The sequence below is a fragment of the Cololabis saira genome, chromosome 7 (genome assembly GCF_033807715.1).
Source record: "Cololabis saira isolate AMF1-May2022 chromosome 7, fColSai1.1, whole genome shotgun sequence".
In the NCBI taxonomy this organism is placed as follows: Eukaryota; Metazoa; Chordata; class Actinopteri; order Beloniformes; family Belonidae; genus Cololabis; species Cololabis saira.
In genome coordinates, this window is record NC_084593.1 from 5,562,524 (window position 1) to 5,582,890 (window position 20,367).

Sequence of the window (20,367 nt, forward strand, 5' to 3'; positions counted from 1 at the left end):
GACGGACCGTAATAATTGTAGCACCGGAAGCTTTTGTTTCTCGTCGGCGGGAGAAAGTGGAGGGACCGGCTCTGCTTTATGGAGTTTGTAGACACAAATTTGTTGTGAGAGTTTCTCTTTTTGAGCAAAAATGAAGGGATTTGGAAGGTTTGTGAGGTCGGTTTTGGTGTTGGCGGCGGTGGAAGTTTGTCTGGTTTGCTGCGACATCACGGACGGAAACGCGGAACATCTGAAGAGAGAACACTCGCTGATGAAGCCGTTCCAAGGCAAGTTAGCTGTTAGCTGTTAGCTCACTGGGGCTAATTTATACTGTAATTATAACACATGATATTAGTCCAGGGGCCAGAGCCAAACATTTTACTGATCAGCACCACTCAAGGTGACAAAACTTGCTTATAATTTTTGAAAATATCCATGTCTGTAGATGATATTCTGGTATAATAACCTTCCTGAGTGGCAGCTGGATCAGAGTTATCACCTCATGAAGTTCAGAAAATTACATTTTAGATGCTGCTGCATATCCTGGTTTAGACTCATGTACAGGAAATCTGTCAATGTTTCACAATATTGTCTTTGGTATCATTTTAAAGGAGACCTTTTAACCCAGGGGTGCCCAATCCTGGTCCTGGAGAGCCCCTATCCAGGACCAGGATGTTTTAGATGTTTCCCTGCTTCCTCACACCTGATTCTAATTACTCGTCATCATTAGCTTGTCATAAAGGTCTGGACAGTTCTGTTGTTGAAACAGCTACTTTTATCACTGTGTACTGAAGCAGGGAAACATCTGAAACATGCTGGATAGGGGCTCTCGAGGACCATGATTGGCCACCCCTGTTTTAACCCTTGTGCTGTCTTTGGGTCAAGGGAGTAAGGAAGGGAGAAAAGAAGAAAGCAAACAATATGAGCGTATGTAGGGTAATAATCCACATCTAACATACTGTAAAATAAACGTTTAAGAGTCTTGATTTAACAGAATATTTTTAAGTCTTAACTTAAACATTTTGATAGAAGAGGAACATTCAACAATGAACTGATAGGAATTCCAGATTAAGGAGCCTCTATAAGCAAAAGAAAACTGTGTGTGTGTGTAGTGCGACAAAATATTCTAGTTAAAATGTCTCATTTTAGTAAAAAAAAATTCATTACACTTAAAACAAGACTCATCACTGGAAAAAACAACAATTTTCACCTGTTTCAAGTATATTTTCACTTGAAATAAGTAGAAAAATCTGCCAGTAGAACAAGATTATTTTGCTTGTAATAAGAAGATAAATCTTGTCCCACTGGCAGATTTTTCTACTTATTTCAAGTGAAAATCTACTTGAAACAGGTGAAATTTGTCAAATAAGTTATTTTTCTGGTGTTATTTTTCTGGTGATGACTCTAAATGTTGAAATAGCAGTAAAACCACATTCATTGATGAAATGACATAAGGGATGGAAAGGAGGGATGGCAGTTTTACAGGGGGGATGATTTGGACCGTTTTTATTTCAGGGGGGGTGCCATCCTCCCTCAACTCCAGTACTGATTTATACTACATATATAACACATGATATCTCGTGAATTACTCTTTAGCAATTTGAGCACATTGTCATCCTGGATTAAGTGGGGATAAAAAACAACTCTATTGAAAGTTATACAGTATATTCTGGTATTCTGCTGATCTGTCGTGTTATTACATGAGCTTGCAGAATCTGAGCAACTGAATAGAATCAGCTTTATTGGCCAAGTATGAACATGCCAGACAAGGAATTTGTGTTCGTTTTTTTTCGCTCACTGTACCCAGATTTAAATAGTTGCAAACAGTAAATAAACAAATGACTCTTATTAACATATATACAGTTTAAAAAAAGTGAAAGTTGCAGCAGTATGAGGGGGACATGGTTATTGGAAGGTGAATTGTTACAGCATATGATTGTGGTTGTTGTTATTATTATTGTACAGTGCTTGATTACTCTGAGACTCTATGAGTGATGAGATTCATCAGAGCAACAGCTTGGGGGAAGAAACTTTCCTGGTCCTGGTCCTGGTCCTGGTCCGGTACAGGTCCTGTCCAGGTCCTGGATAGATGGGAAGTTAGAACTTCCAGATCAGGATTCTGCCACTACAGACCTGCATGTTGAGCTGATGGATGTGTCACTATTCATACCTGATGTGTTTGTTGTTCTGGAACAGGGTTAAATCTGGACAACAGGACCCTTTTTCATCCCTGCACAATTAATTCACTAAGCTTAAGCATTATGGTTTACAGTTTAAGATTAAGATTCCCAGAATATTTTTTGAGATGGGATATTTGAGTTTTCTTAAACTGTAAACCATAATCAGCAATATTAAAATAATAAAAGGCTTGCGATATTTCAGTTGATTTGTACTGAATCCAGAATGTATGACATTTTTGCATTACAGAAAATAAAGGACTTTATCACAATATTCTAATTTTCTGAGACAGTCCTGTATATTCAGCTACCTCATTTTCTCGTCTGTAATTACTTCAGAGGAGCATTTAAAGAGTTTTCTTTATAAAGAGGCGTTTAATCTTTCTTAAATTCCCAGGGGTCCTTTTTTAAGGTTTCTTTTTATGATTTCAAGTGTGTATATTGTGTATTATCTCTTTTTAGTTTTATTTTCTGTGGCACTTTGAGATTTGGGTGTTTTTCTAATATTAAAGGCACAAATGTACGGCACAGTGCACCAGTTTCCACATCAGACTTTTAAATGCATTTGGACTAGTCGCGGGTTTGTCAGCCATTTATAACGGTGCAAGATATTTGCAACAAAATCCTTTTAGAAGTTGTAACTCTGAAAGCAGCGGCTGTGCCGTTTGAGATTCCCAAAGTGCCTAAAGCGACGACCCTTCAACCTGCAGGAATGCAATTTGCATTTTTGTAAAGATTTGCAAAGCGCCTTGAACGTGCCCAGAGGACACAGAAGCATTGGTTAAATTTGCACACAAAGAAAGTTCAGGCAACAGGAAAACTCCAGCTGCCGTTTTAACCCGGAGCCGGTCCTGAACCAATTAAGATATTTTAACTGTGGGAATTGTTTTCTTAAAGTTTGTCTGAAAACACAAAGTTTCCCTCTAAGACAGTTAGTTCAGCTGAGATTAAATACTGAGAATTTGAGGTTGAGAAAAGAACAATTTTACACAATATTCTTTAACCCTTGTGCTGTCTTTGGGTGAAGGAAGGAAGGAAGGAAGGAAGGAAGGAAGGAAGGAAGGAAGGAAGGAAGGAAGGAAGGAAGGAAGGAAGGAAGGAAGGAAGGAAGGAAGGAAGGAAGGAAGGAAGGAAGGAAGGAAGGAAGGAAGGAAGGAAGGAAGGAAGGAAGGAAGGAAGGAAGGAAGGAAGGAAGGAAGGAAGGAAGGAAGGAAGGAAGGAAGGAAGGAAGGAAGGAAGGAAGGAAGGAAGGAAGGAAGGAAGGAAGGAAGGAAGGAAGGAAGGAAGGAAGGAAGGAAGGAAGGAAGGAAGGAAGGAAGGAAGGAAGGAAGGAAGGAAGGAAGGAAGGAAGGAAGGAAGGAAGGAAGGAAGGAAGGAAGGAAGGAAGGAAGGAAGGAAGGAAGGAAGGAAGGAAGGAAGGAAGGAAGGAAGGAAGGAAGGAAGGAAGGAAGGAAGGAAGGAAGGAAGGAAGGAAGGAAGGAAGGAAGGAAGGAAGGAAGGAAGGAAGGAAGGAAGGAAGGAAGGAAGGAAGGAAGGAAGGAAGGAAGGAAGGAAGGAAGGAAGGAAGGAAGGAAGGAAGGAAGGAAGGAAGGAAGGAAGGAAGGAAGGAAGGAAGGAAGGAAGGAAGGAAGGAAGGAAGGAAGGAAGGAAGGAAGGAAGGAAGGAAGGAAGGAAGGAAGGAAGGAAGGAAGGAAGGAAGGAAGGAAGGAAGGAAGGAAGGAGGTAGGTCAGTTTGACCCAAAGACAGTACAAGGGTTAAGGGAATACGTTTTTTGTTTTTCTCATCTAAAACAACAATTCCATCATATTTCACGTTGAATCAGTGCTGTATTTTCTCGATTGTGTCTAGTTGCTGTGGCTGTTTCAATATAACAAAGGTGTTTGGCTTACGAGGGTTAGTTAGGTTTGTTCTACATTCCCCCCCTTGTTCCACAATTATGAACATGTTCCTGAGCTCTCAGTAGCTTAGTGAGTCTTCACTGTGTGCTACTTGTTTTACAGGATGTGCATATTTGCTCATTTTGGAGCACCTGGAGTTTAAAACGACAGAAAGGTGTGAGAGTGTGTACACAAGGAAAGAGCTGAGAACTTTACTGCAGATGTGAAGAGGGCCGGCTGCTGCAGCCATGCGGCTGATTGTGTCACGTGTTTGTGTTGCAGGAGTCGGCAGTCAGTGGGATTTCTCCGGAAACACGTTGGTGACGAGCTCTTACGTCCGACTCACTCCAGACGAGAGAAGCAAGCAGGGTTCCATCTGGAACACCGTGGTGAGAAAAAAAGTTCTTGTCTGGACATTTATTGGTGCAGAAGAAAAATCTGAATTACTGTACGTTTTTATTGTTTTTTATTAAAAAATGTTAAGTTTGTTCTATACGGACCCCCTAAAGGGACACAGATTTTTTTAATATATATAATGAGTGGCCTGTGTTGAAAAAATCAATTTCCCAATTCTAAATCGATTCTCATATTAATTCTTAAAAATCGATTCATATATCTAAAGATTGATTGATTTTTTTTATTTTTTTTTAATGTTTTTTTTTATTTTTTTTCATCATTACATTACAACTTTTGGTTGTTTTTTTTTGTTTATCCCCAAAAAAGGAATATTTTGTTGGACACGAGAATAACTGGTGCCATGTTTTTGCCTTTAAATATGTTTAAAGGTATGAAAACATTAAAGTGTAAGGGTAATAATTGCATAAATTGTCTATATTTCCTTACTTTATATACTGTCTTTGGGTTACATTTGCAAAAAATGCTAAAAACCAAATGCTCAAAAATTTAAAACCAAAACAGACCGAAAATGGAACAAATAAAAACGGAATGTGGGGAAAAATAAAACCGATTTCATCCGTCTCTGTTTCCTCCCTGGATCTGTTTGGTAATTCTGACCCACATGATGTTTCTGAAAGCAGTTCTATCAGCATTCTGGGAGCTGATTGGTCCTTACAGCATCATGCCTGCAATACTTGCTGTTTAATCTCAATATAATACTAGTAGTAATATGTTGCAGAACTACAGTCATATAATTCATGCAACAGCTGAAAAAAAAGTTTTAATAACACTAACCCAAATCAATATCGGAATCGGATCGAATCAAATCTTGATGATCGATTCTGAATCTTAAGAATCGGAATTGAATCGATTCTTGACATTTGAGTCGATCCCCAGCCCTAATAATGAGTTTTACGCGCGCGCGTAAAACCTTTAAGTCAGCACGTAAAGTTGTTTACTTGCAACCAAAGTGGTCATGTCCTTATAATGAAGTCCCAGGTTAAAATATAGCTCAGCTAAATCCTGTAATGTCATTTCCATTCATAAACAGAGCAGGAGCAACTGTACGGTCTCCTGTTCCAGCAAAACTCCCATGTACTTGTTTTTACGCGCTCACGTAGAACAACTTTTAGGCGCTCACTTATAAGTTTTGCGAGAGCGCCGCGTGAAACTCTTTTGTGAGTGCATAAACGTTTTATGTGCTCACGTAAACAACTTTACGTGCTCACTTAAAGGTTTCACGCTCGCGCGTAAAACATTATGTATATAAAAAAAAATCCCTGTCCCTTTAGGGGCTCCGTAGTTTTATAATCAATAACCCTGGGAAAATTATTCCACGACTGTGCTCAGTGTGTGTTTTTTATTCTTTGCAAAGAATAGTTGGTAGTCTGCCAGAGTGTGACCAAGAACAAAGGATAAGCAGTAATTTTAACGAAGAAAGTTAAAAGGAAATCAGAGATACGACTCAGCTGAAGGTCGTCTCTCTCTGAGAATTTCCCACTGTCGTTGATTCAGTAAAACGATGTTGCGCTCTGAGCAGGTCGGGTCATAATACAGACTAAACAACCACTACGGCCTCGGCAACACAGGAAAAAATATCTCCAACGTAGAAGGAAGTGTCATTTTGTTGAAGTGAAATATGAAAAGGATTTTAGTCGATGCTAATGCCTCTAATGCCTCCTTTCTAATTCTGCTGTCGTCCTGCAGCCGTGTTACTTGAAGGATTGGGAGATGCACGTGCAGTTTAAAGTTCATGGGTCAGGAAAGAAGAATCTCCATGGCGACGGAATCGCTGTCTGGTACACAAAAGAGAGACTGCATCCAGGTATTGTTGGTTGTTTCCACGTCATTTCAGCGGAGCTCCTGCTTCTGCAGAAGAAACTCCCCCATTTTTGACTTGGCTTCATTTTTTTTTTTTAGCCTAATTTTGCATTAATGTTTGGATTTACTGAAACGGCTCCTCATCTGCCCGGCTGCCTCTGCTCACGTGCAAATATTCTGGAAAATGTGAGGATTCAGCTACTGTCGAGGTTCATTAATAGTTCAGTATTTTTGTAGTTTATTGGGGCTTTTGTTGAATCTTTGCTACAATCATGAAAATATATGTTAGAATTTACTCTTAGCTGGTTCAGCATCAAGAAAATTATGAATTTCCTTGAAAATATTTCCAACTGTGAAGCATCTTGAACCCTGTAATTGTCTCTCTTGAGGACTCAGGGGTCGTTTGACTGACTAGAGAAAAGCTGCATGTTCTGGGTGATGGACTGTTGTGTAAAAATGGTAGTCATATTTTTCTACAGTTGTTTTTATCAAGTTACCAGTTTCCTGAGTTCTTAATGAAACGTCGTCATTAGTCAAAATACCACAGAAGTGAAACACAACCAATCTCTTTTAAACTATGATGTATTACAGGACTGTCTCAGAAAATTAGAATATTGTGATAAAGTTCTTTATTTTCTGTAATGCAAAATGTCATCCATTCTGGATTCATTACAAATCAACTGAAAGATTGCAATCCTTTTATTATTTTAATATTGCTGATTATGGCTTACAGATTAAGATTCCCAGAATATTCTAATTTTTTGAGATAGGATATTTGAGTTTTCTTAAGCTGTAAACCATGATCAGCAATATTAAAATAATAAAAGGCTTGCAATATTTCAGTTGATTTGTAATGAATCCAGAATGTATGACATTTTTGCATTACAGAAAATAAAGGACTTTATCACAATATTCTAATTTCCTGAGACAGTCCTGTATATCTTCTTGTAGCACATGATTTTATCTGGATTTATCTGCTCCTCGGTGCACAATGCCAAATTGATTATTAAAAAACAACAAAAAGTTGTCCCACTAGGAAACGAGCTCATGGTTATTCCTTAAAGGCAACTGCTCTTCTTTCTCCTGGCTCTTAAAGATCTTTTCTTTTCCATCCAGAGGACATCGTCAATTAAAGAGAACCGTCCTCTGGAGTCCAGGGTATAAATGGCTCTTTTAAACATGTTTGGTATCATTTTTTTCAGTAACACCTCGTGTGTGAATTTACTGTTATTTTTTGTCATTTAGACAAACCATATGAACACATTCCAGCTAAAATCTCAGAAAATCAAATCTCAACAGGTTAGACTTGGTTTGTATTTTATAGTTTTATTTTTTTAACTGCGAAAACAACAAGCATGTTTAACAATTTTAGTTTTTTATACTTTAAAATGTAAATATTAATTGTGAGTTTCAAAAAGCATGTACAAATTAAGCAAACAACTTGGTTAACATATACTTTTACATTGCAGCCAATGCCTCACACATGTCAGTCCTGACTCCTCCAGGTGTTTCTTCCTGCTGTTTTCTACGCTGGCCGAGACCCGTCACTGCTGAAAATAAAAGTAACGCTGCAAACAGAAACAAACGCCGCTGCAAATAAAATAAACGCTTGGCAAATAAAATAAACGCTTAGCAAATAAAATAAATGCTGCAAACAAAAAGAAACGCCGCTGCAAATAAAAGAAACGCTGCAAATATAAATAAACCCTGTGACAAATAAAATAAACCCCACTGCAAATAAAATAAAAAAACGACGCAAATAAAAAGGCCACAACGGAAGTGAATTACCGGGGACTATTTTTGCCGATGCACCGGTGTTGCACATTAAAAATGACACGTAGCGATGTTGAACACTAACCTTTTCACTTATTTTCTCGTTCGTTGTTCTTCTTATTCCTCGCTCTTCTTATTTCTTCCTTTTCACTTACGTCTTCTTCATCTTCTTCTTCTCCTCTCATGTAAAAAACACTGGTGCATCAGCAAAAATAGTCCCCGGTAATTCACTTTAGTTGTGGCTTTTTTATTTGCGTTGTTTTTTTATAAATATGCAGCACCATTTCTTTATATTTGCAGCGTTTCTTTTATTTGCAGCGCAGTTTGTTTTTATTTGCAGCGTTTATTTTATTTGCAAAGCTTTTATTTTATTTGCAGCGTTTCTTTAATTTTCAGCAATGGCGGGTCTCGGCCACCGTAGTTTTCCACACCTGGAGACAGAGTCACCGTCCTCTTTACTCCCACATCTTTCCTCCTCCTCCTCCGCAGCAGCCACTACATCATTGTTTTGATTGGTTGATCTGGAGCATTTTTCCCACCAATAGCGAAGGAGATGTTTTGTTTAGTTTTTTCTTCTTTTGCTAGTGAGTGATTTTCTGAGACTGGTCAGTTTCTTCCTGGACCAAACGCTCCCCAAATGTGATGAAAATATTCAGAACAAATCCTGGTGCATATTATTAATCACAACTGTCTTTATGCAGTTTGAAGTCTGCTCTTTCAACACAAGCTGAAACGGAGACTCAGCGAAGCTTTCTGCTACGTTATCGTACATCAGTCATGTGATTCCAGAGACTTAATGGAAACTGAAACAAGAACTAAGAGCCAGAAGTCCAGTTGTCTGTGAGGAAGTGCAGCTCCAGCTGCTGCTGTGGTTAAAGAGCAGCATGGAAACACGTTACCACCACAGTCAAAATCATGACACCTTCATCTTTGAAGTTTAATCCTTATTACAGTGTTGCTAAAAATAGCAGCAGATATTGCTGCTGATCGGTTCCAGGTATCGGCCTCAGAAAATCCTGAAACCTTGAAAAATGCAACATTTGTTGCAACGTTTGTTTGTAGAGATTAGGTATAAATAGTCCAGGGGCCAGTCCAGATGTCAGCACCACTCAAGGTGACAAAACTTACTTATAATTTCTGAAAATATCCATGTCTGTAGATGATATTTTGGTATGATAACCTTCCTGAGTGGCAGCTGGTTCATAGTTACCCACCCCCTTCAGAAAATTACATTTTAGAGTCTGCTGCATATCCTGGTTTAGACTCATGTTCAGGAAATCTGACAATGTTTCACAATATTGTCTTTGGTATCATTTTAAAGGGGGGCTTTTAAGCATTCATTCAAGCTAAGATGTGATACATTTCCTGAATCCTTATGGTCCTGTGAGTATTCCAATTTTTGTATTTTGTGTCTCTGTTAAAAGATAGTATATCATTTAGGTGAGAATTGTGTAAAAATGTGTGTTGTTTATAGTTTAAAGAGCTGCAGTGACATCTATGTTGGTCAGAAAGATTCACATCTTAGCTTGAATGAATGCTTAAAATGATACCAAAGACAATATTGTGAAACATTGACAGATTTCCTGTACATGAGTCTAAACCAGGATATGCAGCAGCATTTAAAATGTAATTTTCAGAACTTCATGAGCTGATAACTCTGATCCAGCTGCCACTCGGGAAGGTTATCATACCAAAATATCATCTATCTCAGGGGTCGGCAACCCAAAATGTTGAAAAAGCCATATTGGACCAAGAACACAAAAAACAAATATGTCTGGAGCCACAAAAAATGAAAAGTCTTGTATAAAGATAAGAATAATATTTTAGAGGAAGATTTTTTTTTTTTATTATGCACTTTGAGAAAAAAAGTCAAAATGTGGAGAAAAAAGTCGGAATGTGAAAATGTCGAGGAAATAGTCAAAATTTCGTGAAAAAAGTCAATGTTGAGAGAAAAAAAAGTTGAAATGTTGAGAAAAAAGGCGAAGTTTTGACTTTATTCTTGAAATTGTACTTCAACATTCAGCTCTAGAGCCGCATGCAGCTCTTTAGCGCCGCCCTGGTGGCTCCTGGAGCTTTTTCTAATATGTTTGACCTTTTTTTCTTCTTTTTTTCTTCTTTTTTAATTTTTTTTTCTTTTTTCCTTTCCTTTTTAATCTTGACATTTTGACTTTTTTCTCGAAATTTTGACTTTTTTCTCAACATTTCGACTTTTTTCTCGACATTTCCACTTTTTTCTGGAGATTGTACTTCAACATTAATCTCGACATTTTGACTTTTTTCTCGACATTTTGACTTTTTTCTCAAAGTGCACAGTAAAAAAAAAAAATCTTCCTCCTCTCAAAAATGTTTTCTCCTGCATGGCCTCTTACTTACTCTTCCGAACAAAACTTCGTTAACAGAAATGTTGAAATGCAATATTTATTCTACACATTTTTACAGCATTGGAAAAAACGTTCATAATGTTTGTTTCATGTTTGTCCTCCTACAGAAACCATATTAAAACAAAAAATATATTTCCCTCCCTCATCTATTTACATTTTCAAACATTCGATCTACAGACATGGATATTTTCAAAAATTATAAGTAAGTTTTTTTCACCTTGAGTGGTGCTGATATCTGGTCTGGAACATGGACTATAAAGTACCGCGGCGCAGATGTGAAGCTGTAAATCCAAACACCCCTCACTCTCCCTGCACGAGTTCCATCACATGCAGATGTTTGTGCTTGTTGCCCCAGCTTGTCTCATCACTGCTCACGTCTCGCCTCATCTCTGCCTCCATCCTAGGCCCCGTGTTTGGAAACCACGATAAGTTTCTTGGCCTGGCTATTTTTTTGGATACCTTCCGCAATGACCTCCATGGGATGGATGTAAGTGTGTGTGTGTGTGCGTCTCGAGGGGATTGACCGGCTTGTTTCTTTGCAGGGCCTGTGTTTTCCAACAAAGCTAACTTCCACGGGCTGGCTGTTTTCATAGATACTTACTCTAACGATGAAGCGACGGATGTGAGTGCTGGCTCGGGGCTTTTCCTTCTCCGCATGTGTCTCGGTGTCCAGTTTGAGTTGTTCACTGTGAAACATGTCGTCAGGATTCAAAACATGTTGATATTTAAAAAAGCCCAACGTATGTACAGTATTTTTATGTGCTTGTCATGTTTGTGGTTGTTTTTTGTTTTTTATTAATAGTTAATTTTCTCACATTTTTGACTGAAAAGGTGTCCACGAGGTCATTCGTCTAACACAGGGGACGGCAACACAAAATGTTTTAGAGCCCTATTGGACCAAAAACACAAAAAATAAATATGTCTGGAGCCGCAAAAAATAAAAAGTCTTGTAGCAGCCTTAGAATGAAGACAACACATGCTGCATGTTTCTATATTAGTTATTACTGGGGGAAGATTTTTTTGTTTTTTCATTATGCACTTTGAGAAAAAAGTCAAAATTTCGAGGAAAAAAGTCAAAATGTCGAGATTAAAAAGGAAAGGAAAAAGGAAGAAAAAAAGAAGAAGAAAAGAATAAGAAAAAAAGGTCAAACATTTTTGAAAAAGCTCCAGGAGCCCCTAGGGCAGCGCTAATGAGCCGCATGCAGCTCTGGAGCCACGGGTTGTGCAGAAAAAAATTGGAAATGTGGAGGAAAAAAGTCAAAATGTCGAGGAAAAAAGTCAAAATCTCGAGAAAAAAGTGAACATTTCAAGAAAAAAGTCAAAATGTCGAGAAAAAAGTTGAAATTTCGAGAAAAGTCGAAATGTCGAGATTAAAAAGGAAAGGAAAAAAGAGGAAAAAAAAGGAAAAAAAGAAAAAAAAAATGTCAAAAATTTTTGAAAAAGCTCTAGGAGCCAGTAGGGCGGCGCTAAAGATTGGTTGCCGGCCCCTGGTCTAATGCTACTTTATGTTCCATTTCTGACCACGATGGGGAGAACCACACCTACAAAAGTCTGCTATGGAGGTTTCACTTCATTGTGACTTACGTCAGAGGCCGACCAAGCGTCAACCGTCTTGCTTCCACACTGAGGCTCATTACATGTGGAACTGAGAATGGCTGCAGTTCCCCGACTGGCCACTAGAGGCCGCAAAAAACTCCACTGACTCCATGTTAAAATGTCCAACTTTGGAGAAGAAATAAACTTCTTTACAGTCTGGTTCAGAAAACCATTTTGGTCTCAGCTGTTTTGTTTTTTGTACCAAACCAGGAGAATTTATATCAAGAAATACATGTATTTCTAATATGATTGATTGACAGTCGGCTCAGCCAATGCCGTTATCACTTCCTCCACTACGATGTCAGTGGAAGCAACCAGCCGTTCGTACAACCCGCGTCGGCTAAACGTGACGGCCTTCTTTGACTTTGCTGTCATATAAACATGTTAAACGTTGTATCCCGCTGGAAACGTCTGACGGCAGCTCTGCAGATACTTTCGTTCGTTCGTTTTTATTTATTTCGAACATGTATAAAAAAAAAACAAGAAGAAAAGATGAGAGAAACAAATCCAGGTTACATTCCACCACATAAAGAAAAACAATAACACATCAAAACACATATTTCAGTTACATGTTGGAAAAGGAGTGGGAGGAAGTATAAATGTATTTAATCCCACCGCCTTTCCACAACTAAACATAAATGATATGCCTGTATTTACTTTTTATACTAAACACTAATTTGTCAATCATTTTTACAAAAATAACTTGTTTAATACCAGATGTAAGCTCTATCATAAATATAATATAGCTATGATATAAATATAATACGTATATATCTAAGTATACAAAGACAACATGACGAAATAGCAAAACACGCACAGCTGCTGATCTTTAAACACAGTCTTCACTTTTATACCTCAAATGCAATGAGAAATAAATACAGGTGGGCATGCTTCGGATATTTAAAACATGCAGGACGGTCAGTCCTGAGGAAACAGGTCAGTGGGGCTGACACGTGAACTTTCTGTCATATTCTGCCCCCGTGTGGTCAGAAGTGGTTGTGCTTCATCGTTGCTTTAACCAGCTCTTATCTTAAGATAAGAATCTCTGTGTAAGTGCCACTTTTGCGTTTTTATCTGCCAACAATTTTGCCAATTGGTCAGAATTTTGGCGACATGGTGATGCGGTACTCCACCAGATCTGAAGCCACTTGTCTAATTTTAAATGCATGATTCATGGTAGAAGGGCAGCGATATCAACATGATCCTGAGATGTGAAGGAATGACTGCATTTGTACCTCAAATGTTTTCTCGTGCACGACTTATTTTCTGTCTCCATCTGTCCCTCATTTTTATTTCAGAGTAGTTGTGTAGCGACTTCTTGTCCGGTTGTATTTGAGTATTTGCCGTGTCCCAACAGCGCTCCTTTCCCTTCATCTCGGCCATGGTGAACAACGGGTCGGTGAGCTACGACCACGGGAAGGACGGGCGCTCCTCGGAGTTGGGCGGCTGCTCGGCGGAGATCCGGAACAGAGAGCACGACACGTACATGGCCGTCCGCTACTCCAAGGGAAGACTGACTGTAAGAAGCAAAGACTCTGTTGTCTCTAATGCAGCTCTGCTTTGGTTCTTATAACTTCAGAGCAGATTAACTGCTGCTTTGCAACTGGTTCAGAGTCTGGGATCTGTATTCATCATGGACTTGGCCTGGTAGTTTAAGACATTAAAGGTTTAGGTGCGTTGATCTCTGCACACGGCCCTGCTGAGCACACGGTTCTGCAGGTGACGGTCCATTTACTCATGTCCCAACCAGTTTATACAATAACCTAGACCAGGGGTCTAAACCCGTGGCTAGCGCCGCCCTAGTGGCTGGAGCCGCCCTAGTGGCTGGAGCTTTTTCAAAAATGTTTGACCTTTTTTTTTTCCTTTTTTTCTTTTTTTTTTTGACGTTTCGACTTTTTCTCGACATTTTGACTTTTTTCTCGACATTTTGACTTTTTTCTCGACATTTTGACTTTTTTCTCGAGATTGTACTTCAACATTAATCTCAACATTTCGACTTTTTTTCTCGATATTTCGACGTTTTTCTCGACATTTTGACTTTTTTTAAATTTTTAACAAAGAGTTTTTGCAGTGGATATTTAAAGCTTACAGAAGGCTGCATTTAACTGCTGCTATGTCATTCCTGCAGTATTTCTGCAGGTGTTTTGGTCACTGCTATTATTTGTAATATATTATATTATTTGTAATCAACACAAATTATCTGTCCCCATATGATAAAATCCACCATCCCCCCTGATTTCTTTTTTTTTTTTACAACTTGCTTACGTTCAGTTTGTGTCCTGCAGATAATGGTTGACGTTGATGACAAGAACGAGTGGAAGGAATGCATCGACATCGGAGGCGTTCGTCTTCCTACCGGATACTTCTTCGGTGCCTCAGCGGCAACGGGAGATCTCTCAGGTAGGCAGGAAACGGAGAGCGGGAAATGCTCAGAAGTTGTAATCACAACTTCTGCAGTTCAACTTCTCTGGTTTTAACCATAGAAAAGCAAAGCTGTTACCGTGGCGACCCTCTGGAGCGGGGGTCGGCAACCCGCGGCTCCAGAGCCGCATCCGGCTCTTTAGCGCTGCCCTAGTGGCTCCTGGAGCTTTTAAAAAAAAGTTTGGCCTTTTTTTCCCTTTTTTTCTTCTTTTTTTTCCTCTTTTTTTTCTTTTTCTTATTTCGTCTTTTCTCGTCCTTTTTCCTTTCCTTTTTAATCTCGACATTTTGACTTTTTTCTCGACATTTCGACTTTTTTCTCAAAGTTTAGATTTTTTTCTCGACATTTCAACTTTTTTCTAGACATTTCGACTTTTGTCTCGAAGTGCATAATGAAAAAAAAAAATCTCCCCCCAGTTCTAACTAATATAGAAACATGCAGCATGTGTTGTCTTCATTCTAAGGCTGATACAAGACTTTTCATTTTTTGCGGCTCCAGACATATTTGTTTTTTGTGTTTTTGGTCCAATATGGCTCTAAAACATTTTGGGTTGCCGACCTCTGCTCTGGAGTCATATTTCTAAATGTTCAAGTTCACCGGTGCCATCTTTTGTTCCAGATAACCACGACATCATCTCCATGAAGCTCTACCAGCTGATGGTGGAACACACGCCAGAGGAGGAGAACCTGGACTGGACCAAGATCGAGCCCAGCGTCAGCCTCCTCAAGTCCCCTAAAGGTAGATCAGTGTGTTTATTGTGATAAAGTTCTTTATTTTCTGTAATGCAATTCAAAAACTAAAATGTCATACAGAGGGTTGCAAAAGTATTCACCCCCCTTGAACTTTGTGACCTTTTGCCACATTTCAGGCTTCAAACATAAAGATATAAAACTGTAATTTTTTGTGAAGAATCAACATCAAATGGGACACAATCATGAAGTGGAACGAAATGTATTGGAAATTTCAAACTTTTTTAACAAATAAAAAACTGAAAAATTGGGTGTGCAAAATTATTCATCCCCCTTTACTTTCAGTGGAGTAAACTCTGTCCAGAAGTTCAGTGAGCATCTCTGAATGATCCAGTGTTGACCTAAATGACTAATGATGATAAATGGAATCCACCAGTGTGTAAACACGTCTCCGTATAAATGCATCTGCACTGTGATCGTCTCAGAGGTCCGTTTAAAGCGCAGAGAGCATCATGAAGAACAAGGAACACACCAGGCAGGTCCCAGATACTGTTGTGGAGAAGTTTAAAGCTGGATTTGGATACAAAAAGATTTCCCAAGCTTTAAACATCCCAAGGAGCACTGTGCAAGTGATAATATTGAAATGGAAGGAGTATCAGACCACTGCAAATCTACCAAGACCTGGTCGTCCCTCTACACTTTCAGCTCATACAAGGAGAAGACTGATCAGAGATGCAGCCAAGAGGCCCATGATCACTCTGGATGAACTGCAGAGGTCAGAGGTCACCTACAGCTGAGGTGGGAGACTCTGTCCATACGACAACAATCAGTCGTATACTGCACAATTCTGGCCTTTATGGAAGAGTGGCAAGAAGAAAGCCATTTCTTAAAGATATCCATATAAAGTGTTGTTTAAAGTTTGCCACAAGCCACCTGGGACACACACCAAACATGTGGAAGAAGGTGCTCTGGTCAGATCAGACCAAAATCTAACTTTTTGGCAACAATGCAAGACGTTATGTTTGGCGTAAAAGTAACCCAGCTCATCCCCCTCAACACACCATCCCCACTGTTAAACATGGTGGTGGCAGCATCATGGTTCGGGCCTGCTTTTCTTCAACAGAGACAGGGAAGATGGTTAAAATTGATGGGAAGATGGATGGATCCAAATACAGGACCACTCTGGAAGAAAAACCTGATGGAGTCTGCAAAAGACCTGAGACTGGGACGGAGATTTGTCTTCCAATAAGACAATAATCCAAAATATAAAGCAAAATCTACAATGGAATGGTTCACAAAAAATATGTCCAGGTGTTAGAATGGCCAAGTCAAAGTCCAGACCTGAATCCAATGGAGAATTTGTGGAAACAACTGAAAACTGCTGTTCACAAATGCTCTCCATCCAACCTCACTGAGCTCAAGCTGTTTTGCAAGGAGGAATGGGCAAAAATTTCAGTCTCTCGATGTGCAAAACTGATAGAGACAAACCCCAAGAGACTTACAGCTGTAATCACAGCAAAAGGTGGTGCTACAAAGTATTAACTTAAGGGGGATGAATAATTTTGCACGCCCAATTTTTCAGTTTTTTATTTGTTAAAAAAGTTTGACATATCCAATACATTTCGTTCCACTTCATGATTGTGTCCCACTTGATGTTGATTCTTCACAAAAAATTACAGTTTTATATCTTTATGTTTGAAGCCTGAAATGTGGTAAAAGGTCACAAAGTTCAAGGGGGGTGAATACTTTTGCAACCCTCTGTACATTCTGGATTCATTACAAATCAACTGAAATATTGCAAGCCTTTTATTATTTTAATATTGCTGACAGTTTAAGATTAAGATTCCCAGAATATTCTAATCTTTTGAGATAGGATATTTGAGTTTTCTTAAGCTGTAAGCTTAAGAAGAGAAGAAAAAAAGAGAAAAAAATACAAAAAAGAAAAAAAAAAGGGAAAAAAAGAAGAAAAAAGGAAGAAAAAAAAGGAAAAAAAGGAAAAAAAGAAGAAAAAAATAAAAAAAAAAGGTCAAACATTTTTGAAAAAGCTCCAGGAGCCACTAGGGCGGCGCTAAAGAGCCGCCCTCTGGAGCTGCGGGTTGCCGACCCCGGCTGTAACCGGTTTTTCCTCCACTCTTCCTCAGACAACATCGACGACCCGACCGGGAACTTCCGCAGCTCGCCGCTCACGGGCTGGAAGGTTTTCCTGCTGCTGCTCTGCGCTCTGCTGGGAATCGTGGTGTGTGCCGTCGTGGGAGCTGTGGTTTTCCAGAAAAGACAGGAGAGGAACAAGAGGTTCTACTGAGCGGAGAGAGAAAAACCACCAGTTAGTCCCAACGCTCCGTTGAGGAATGAACTGATCCAGACGACAGTGAGCACATTCAATGTGAATTCTTTTGCTGAAGATTGTACAAATGTTTTTAACTCCTGAAGCGCTGCGTCGTCGTCGTCGTCGTGAGTGAATTATTACCTGTGACAGCAGGACGAGTGGCGACCGTCGCCGCCTACCCTCAATGATTTGTTTTATTTTTTTTGTCCTTTTTTGTTTTTTTCCGCTTATTTCTTGCAGGGTTTTCAATGAATTTTGCAAACTTGGAAGTCGTTTGTGAAAAGATTTGTGAAAAGATTTGTGAAAATCTTTCCCGTCGGTCGGTTGTGGATGAAACCGTTTTCATTTTTCTGAGTTTTTATTAACTTTGACATCAAGTGGTGATTTTGGTTTTGATTTATTTCTTTGTCTTCCAACCTGTTTTACTGCTTATTCACTGGAAGAAAAATGTAGAACTGCACACAAACTGGATTAATTTGATCTGCAGAAATAAAAAAAATACTCTGGAGATTTCACCTCACGGAGCAAATGCAGCGTTGTATTTGCTGATACGAGGTTGTCGGTACTGCTTTTTATTACCGGATGCGAGTTGCTGCCCGATGTGAGCGGTGCAACAGTCGGGGGAATCTGTTCATCCAAGAAAACTAACATCTTTTCAAACGTATCTGGCTGTTTTCACCTTCAGTATTCCATCTTTGATTTCATAACCAACATAAAAAATCTTCCATTTCTTGGTTGCTCTCCATCTCCTGGGTGGAAAAAACTACAGGACTGTCTCAGAAAATTTGAATATTGTGATAAAGTTCTTTATTTTCTGTAATGCAATTTAAAAAAAAAAAAAAAAAAAAAAAAAAAAAAGTCATACATTCTGGATTCATTACAAATCAACTGAAGTATTGCAAGCCTTTTATTATTTTAATTTTGCTGATTATGGTTTACAGTTTAAGATTAAGATTCCCAGAATATTCAAATGGCTAATAAAAGGCTTGCAATATTTCAGTTGATTTGTAATGAATCCAGAATGTATGACATTTTTGCATTACAGAAAATAAAGGACTTTATCACAATATTCTAATTTTCTGAGACAGTCCTGTATAGATAATGTAAGATTCACTGTTATTGTTTACAGTTCTTTGTAGATTTCCTGCCATCGTTGCTTCCAGAGCAGATAAACAACCTAAAGCATTTAGTTTTACTACATCTGCACCGAGAGACGTTTCCACGACTTGCATCGGGCAGTAAAACTGTTCTGAAAAGACAGTTTGGGGATGAGATTTGTGTTACGAAACGTGTGTTTTTCTCTTCTGTATCTGAGAAACGGACTGTTGTTGATGTGAAGGAGGACACATTAAACTAAAAGGTTATTTTGCTGTGATCCTAACATTTGTTTTTTTCTTTCATGCCACTGGAACTATTGAACAGTGCAATTGTGTCTTCACTCTTTGGATTTTATATTCATGAGGTTTGAGTTTCTGTATGTTTTCTTTTCTTTTCTTTTCTCTCTGAGACTAATGAGATGAGAAACTCAACAGTGGTTTAGTTTTCCTCTGAAATACATGCCGTTGGAGGTGAAACTAAGAGTTATTCAGAATAGATAAATAAACAAATACTTGCTGCAAAACCCTATTTTGTCCAAGTATAACATTGATAACTCCGAGATTCAGTTTGATATAAGAAATTGAGAGGCGTGACTCAAGAGATTGGTTCATTTAAAGGCAGGGTAAGCAATTTTCTGGATGGCCTCACATCTGCCGGTGTGCAGACAAACGAGGAGAGGTGTTTCCTCTAGAAAACACGTAGCAAAAAGTTTACGGAGCCACTTTAATTTAATTTAATTTTTTCCTCTTTGTTCTTGTGAGACGGGCAGCTAGCAGCGCGGAGTGGGATATTCAGCGCACGTGACTAAAATTGTTCAGGGTTAGAAATCAAGTAGAACTATTTACCCTACCTTTTCTTTTAGATATTAATACTCTTTTTAAGGAGTTTTTTGTTAATTTCCATTAACAGTTGATTAAAAAGATCACCTGATCTCCTCAACACGCCTCTACGAATGCTGGAGACATTGTAAGGCTTTTTGTTCAGTATTCAAGCGGTGCATGGTTTTGTATTTTCTATGATTTCAATTGTGCCCCCTCCAGATTTCTTGTTGCCTTTTTGCTGTACAGTTAGTTTTTTTTAGACAGATATGCAAAGGACCCTCTTTAATTCTTTCCTCGTTACAGAAACCAACTCCACAAGTCCGATTCGTAAAAGCAGAAAGTAACCGTGAACTCGTCTCCTCCATCGCAGCTTCATAACGGTCCTAGTCAACCTTTCTTCTCTCATCTATATTGTGTTTGTTGCTGGTCTGCTTTTAATCCCATAATGTTCCTTTTTACGTCATGTTTGCGTTGGTGAACAACTTCTAACTGAAAGGTAAAACTGAGGGTTTGATGAGTCGCTGCAACCCGTGTCTGAATTTCTTTTCTTTTTGTAATTATGAGATGTTTTTTCCTCTGTCCCTTCACTCCTGAAGCTGTTTCTGTTTCCTTGCTGGTTTTGTGATGAGTTTTGAAGAACCTCCTCGCATCAGAAATAACGTATTAAAAACATCAACAACAACAATGTAGTTTGACTGTGTGTACTTAAATTGTGTCATTTATTTATTTATGTCAAAACAGGCACAGTGCACAATCAGACATTAATCTTGTGAATACAGGACTGTCTCAGAAAATTTGAATATTGTGATAAGTTCTTTATTTTCTGTTATGCAATTAAAACAAAACAAAAAAATGTCATACATTCTGGATTCATTACAAATCAACTGAAATATTGCAAGCCTTTTATTATTTTAATATTGCTGATTATGGTTTACAGTGTAAGATTAAGATTCCCAGAATATTCTAATTTTTTGAGATAGGATATTTGAGTTTTCTTAAGCTGTAAGCCATGA

General features: G+C 38.6%; 1 protein-coding gene across 2 annotated transcripts; it reads left to right on the top strand.

The window, feature by feature from the left end:
* Positions 1-55: 55 nt before the first annotated feature.
* Positions 56-20,030, top strand: LOC133446736 (vesicular integral-membrane protein VIP36-like). Of its 2 annotated transcripts, none has more exons than XM_061724753.1 (8): positions 56-266; positions 4,317-4,423; positions 6,138-6,255; positions 10,810-10,892; positions 13,359-13,520; positions 14,287-14,401; positions 15,039-15,158; positions 17,251-20,030. In XM_061724753.1, the coding sequence occupies exons 1-8, from the start codon at positions 131-133 to the stop codon at positions 17,409-17,411; spliced, it is 1,002 nt and encodes a 333-aa protein (XP_061580737.1). In that variant the 5' UTR covers positions 56-130; the 3' UTR covers positions 17,412-20,030. The 2 variants fall into 2 exon arrangements, with proteins under 2 accessions (XP_061580737.1, XP_061580738.1); XM_061724754.1 differs by lacking the exon at positions 10,810-10,892 and adding an exon at positions 10,948-11,027.
* The last annotated feature ends 337 nt before the right edge of the window (positions 20,031-20,367 follow it).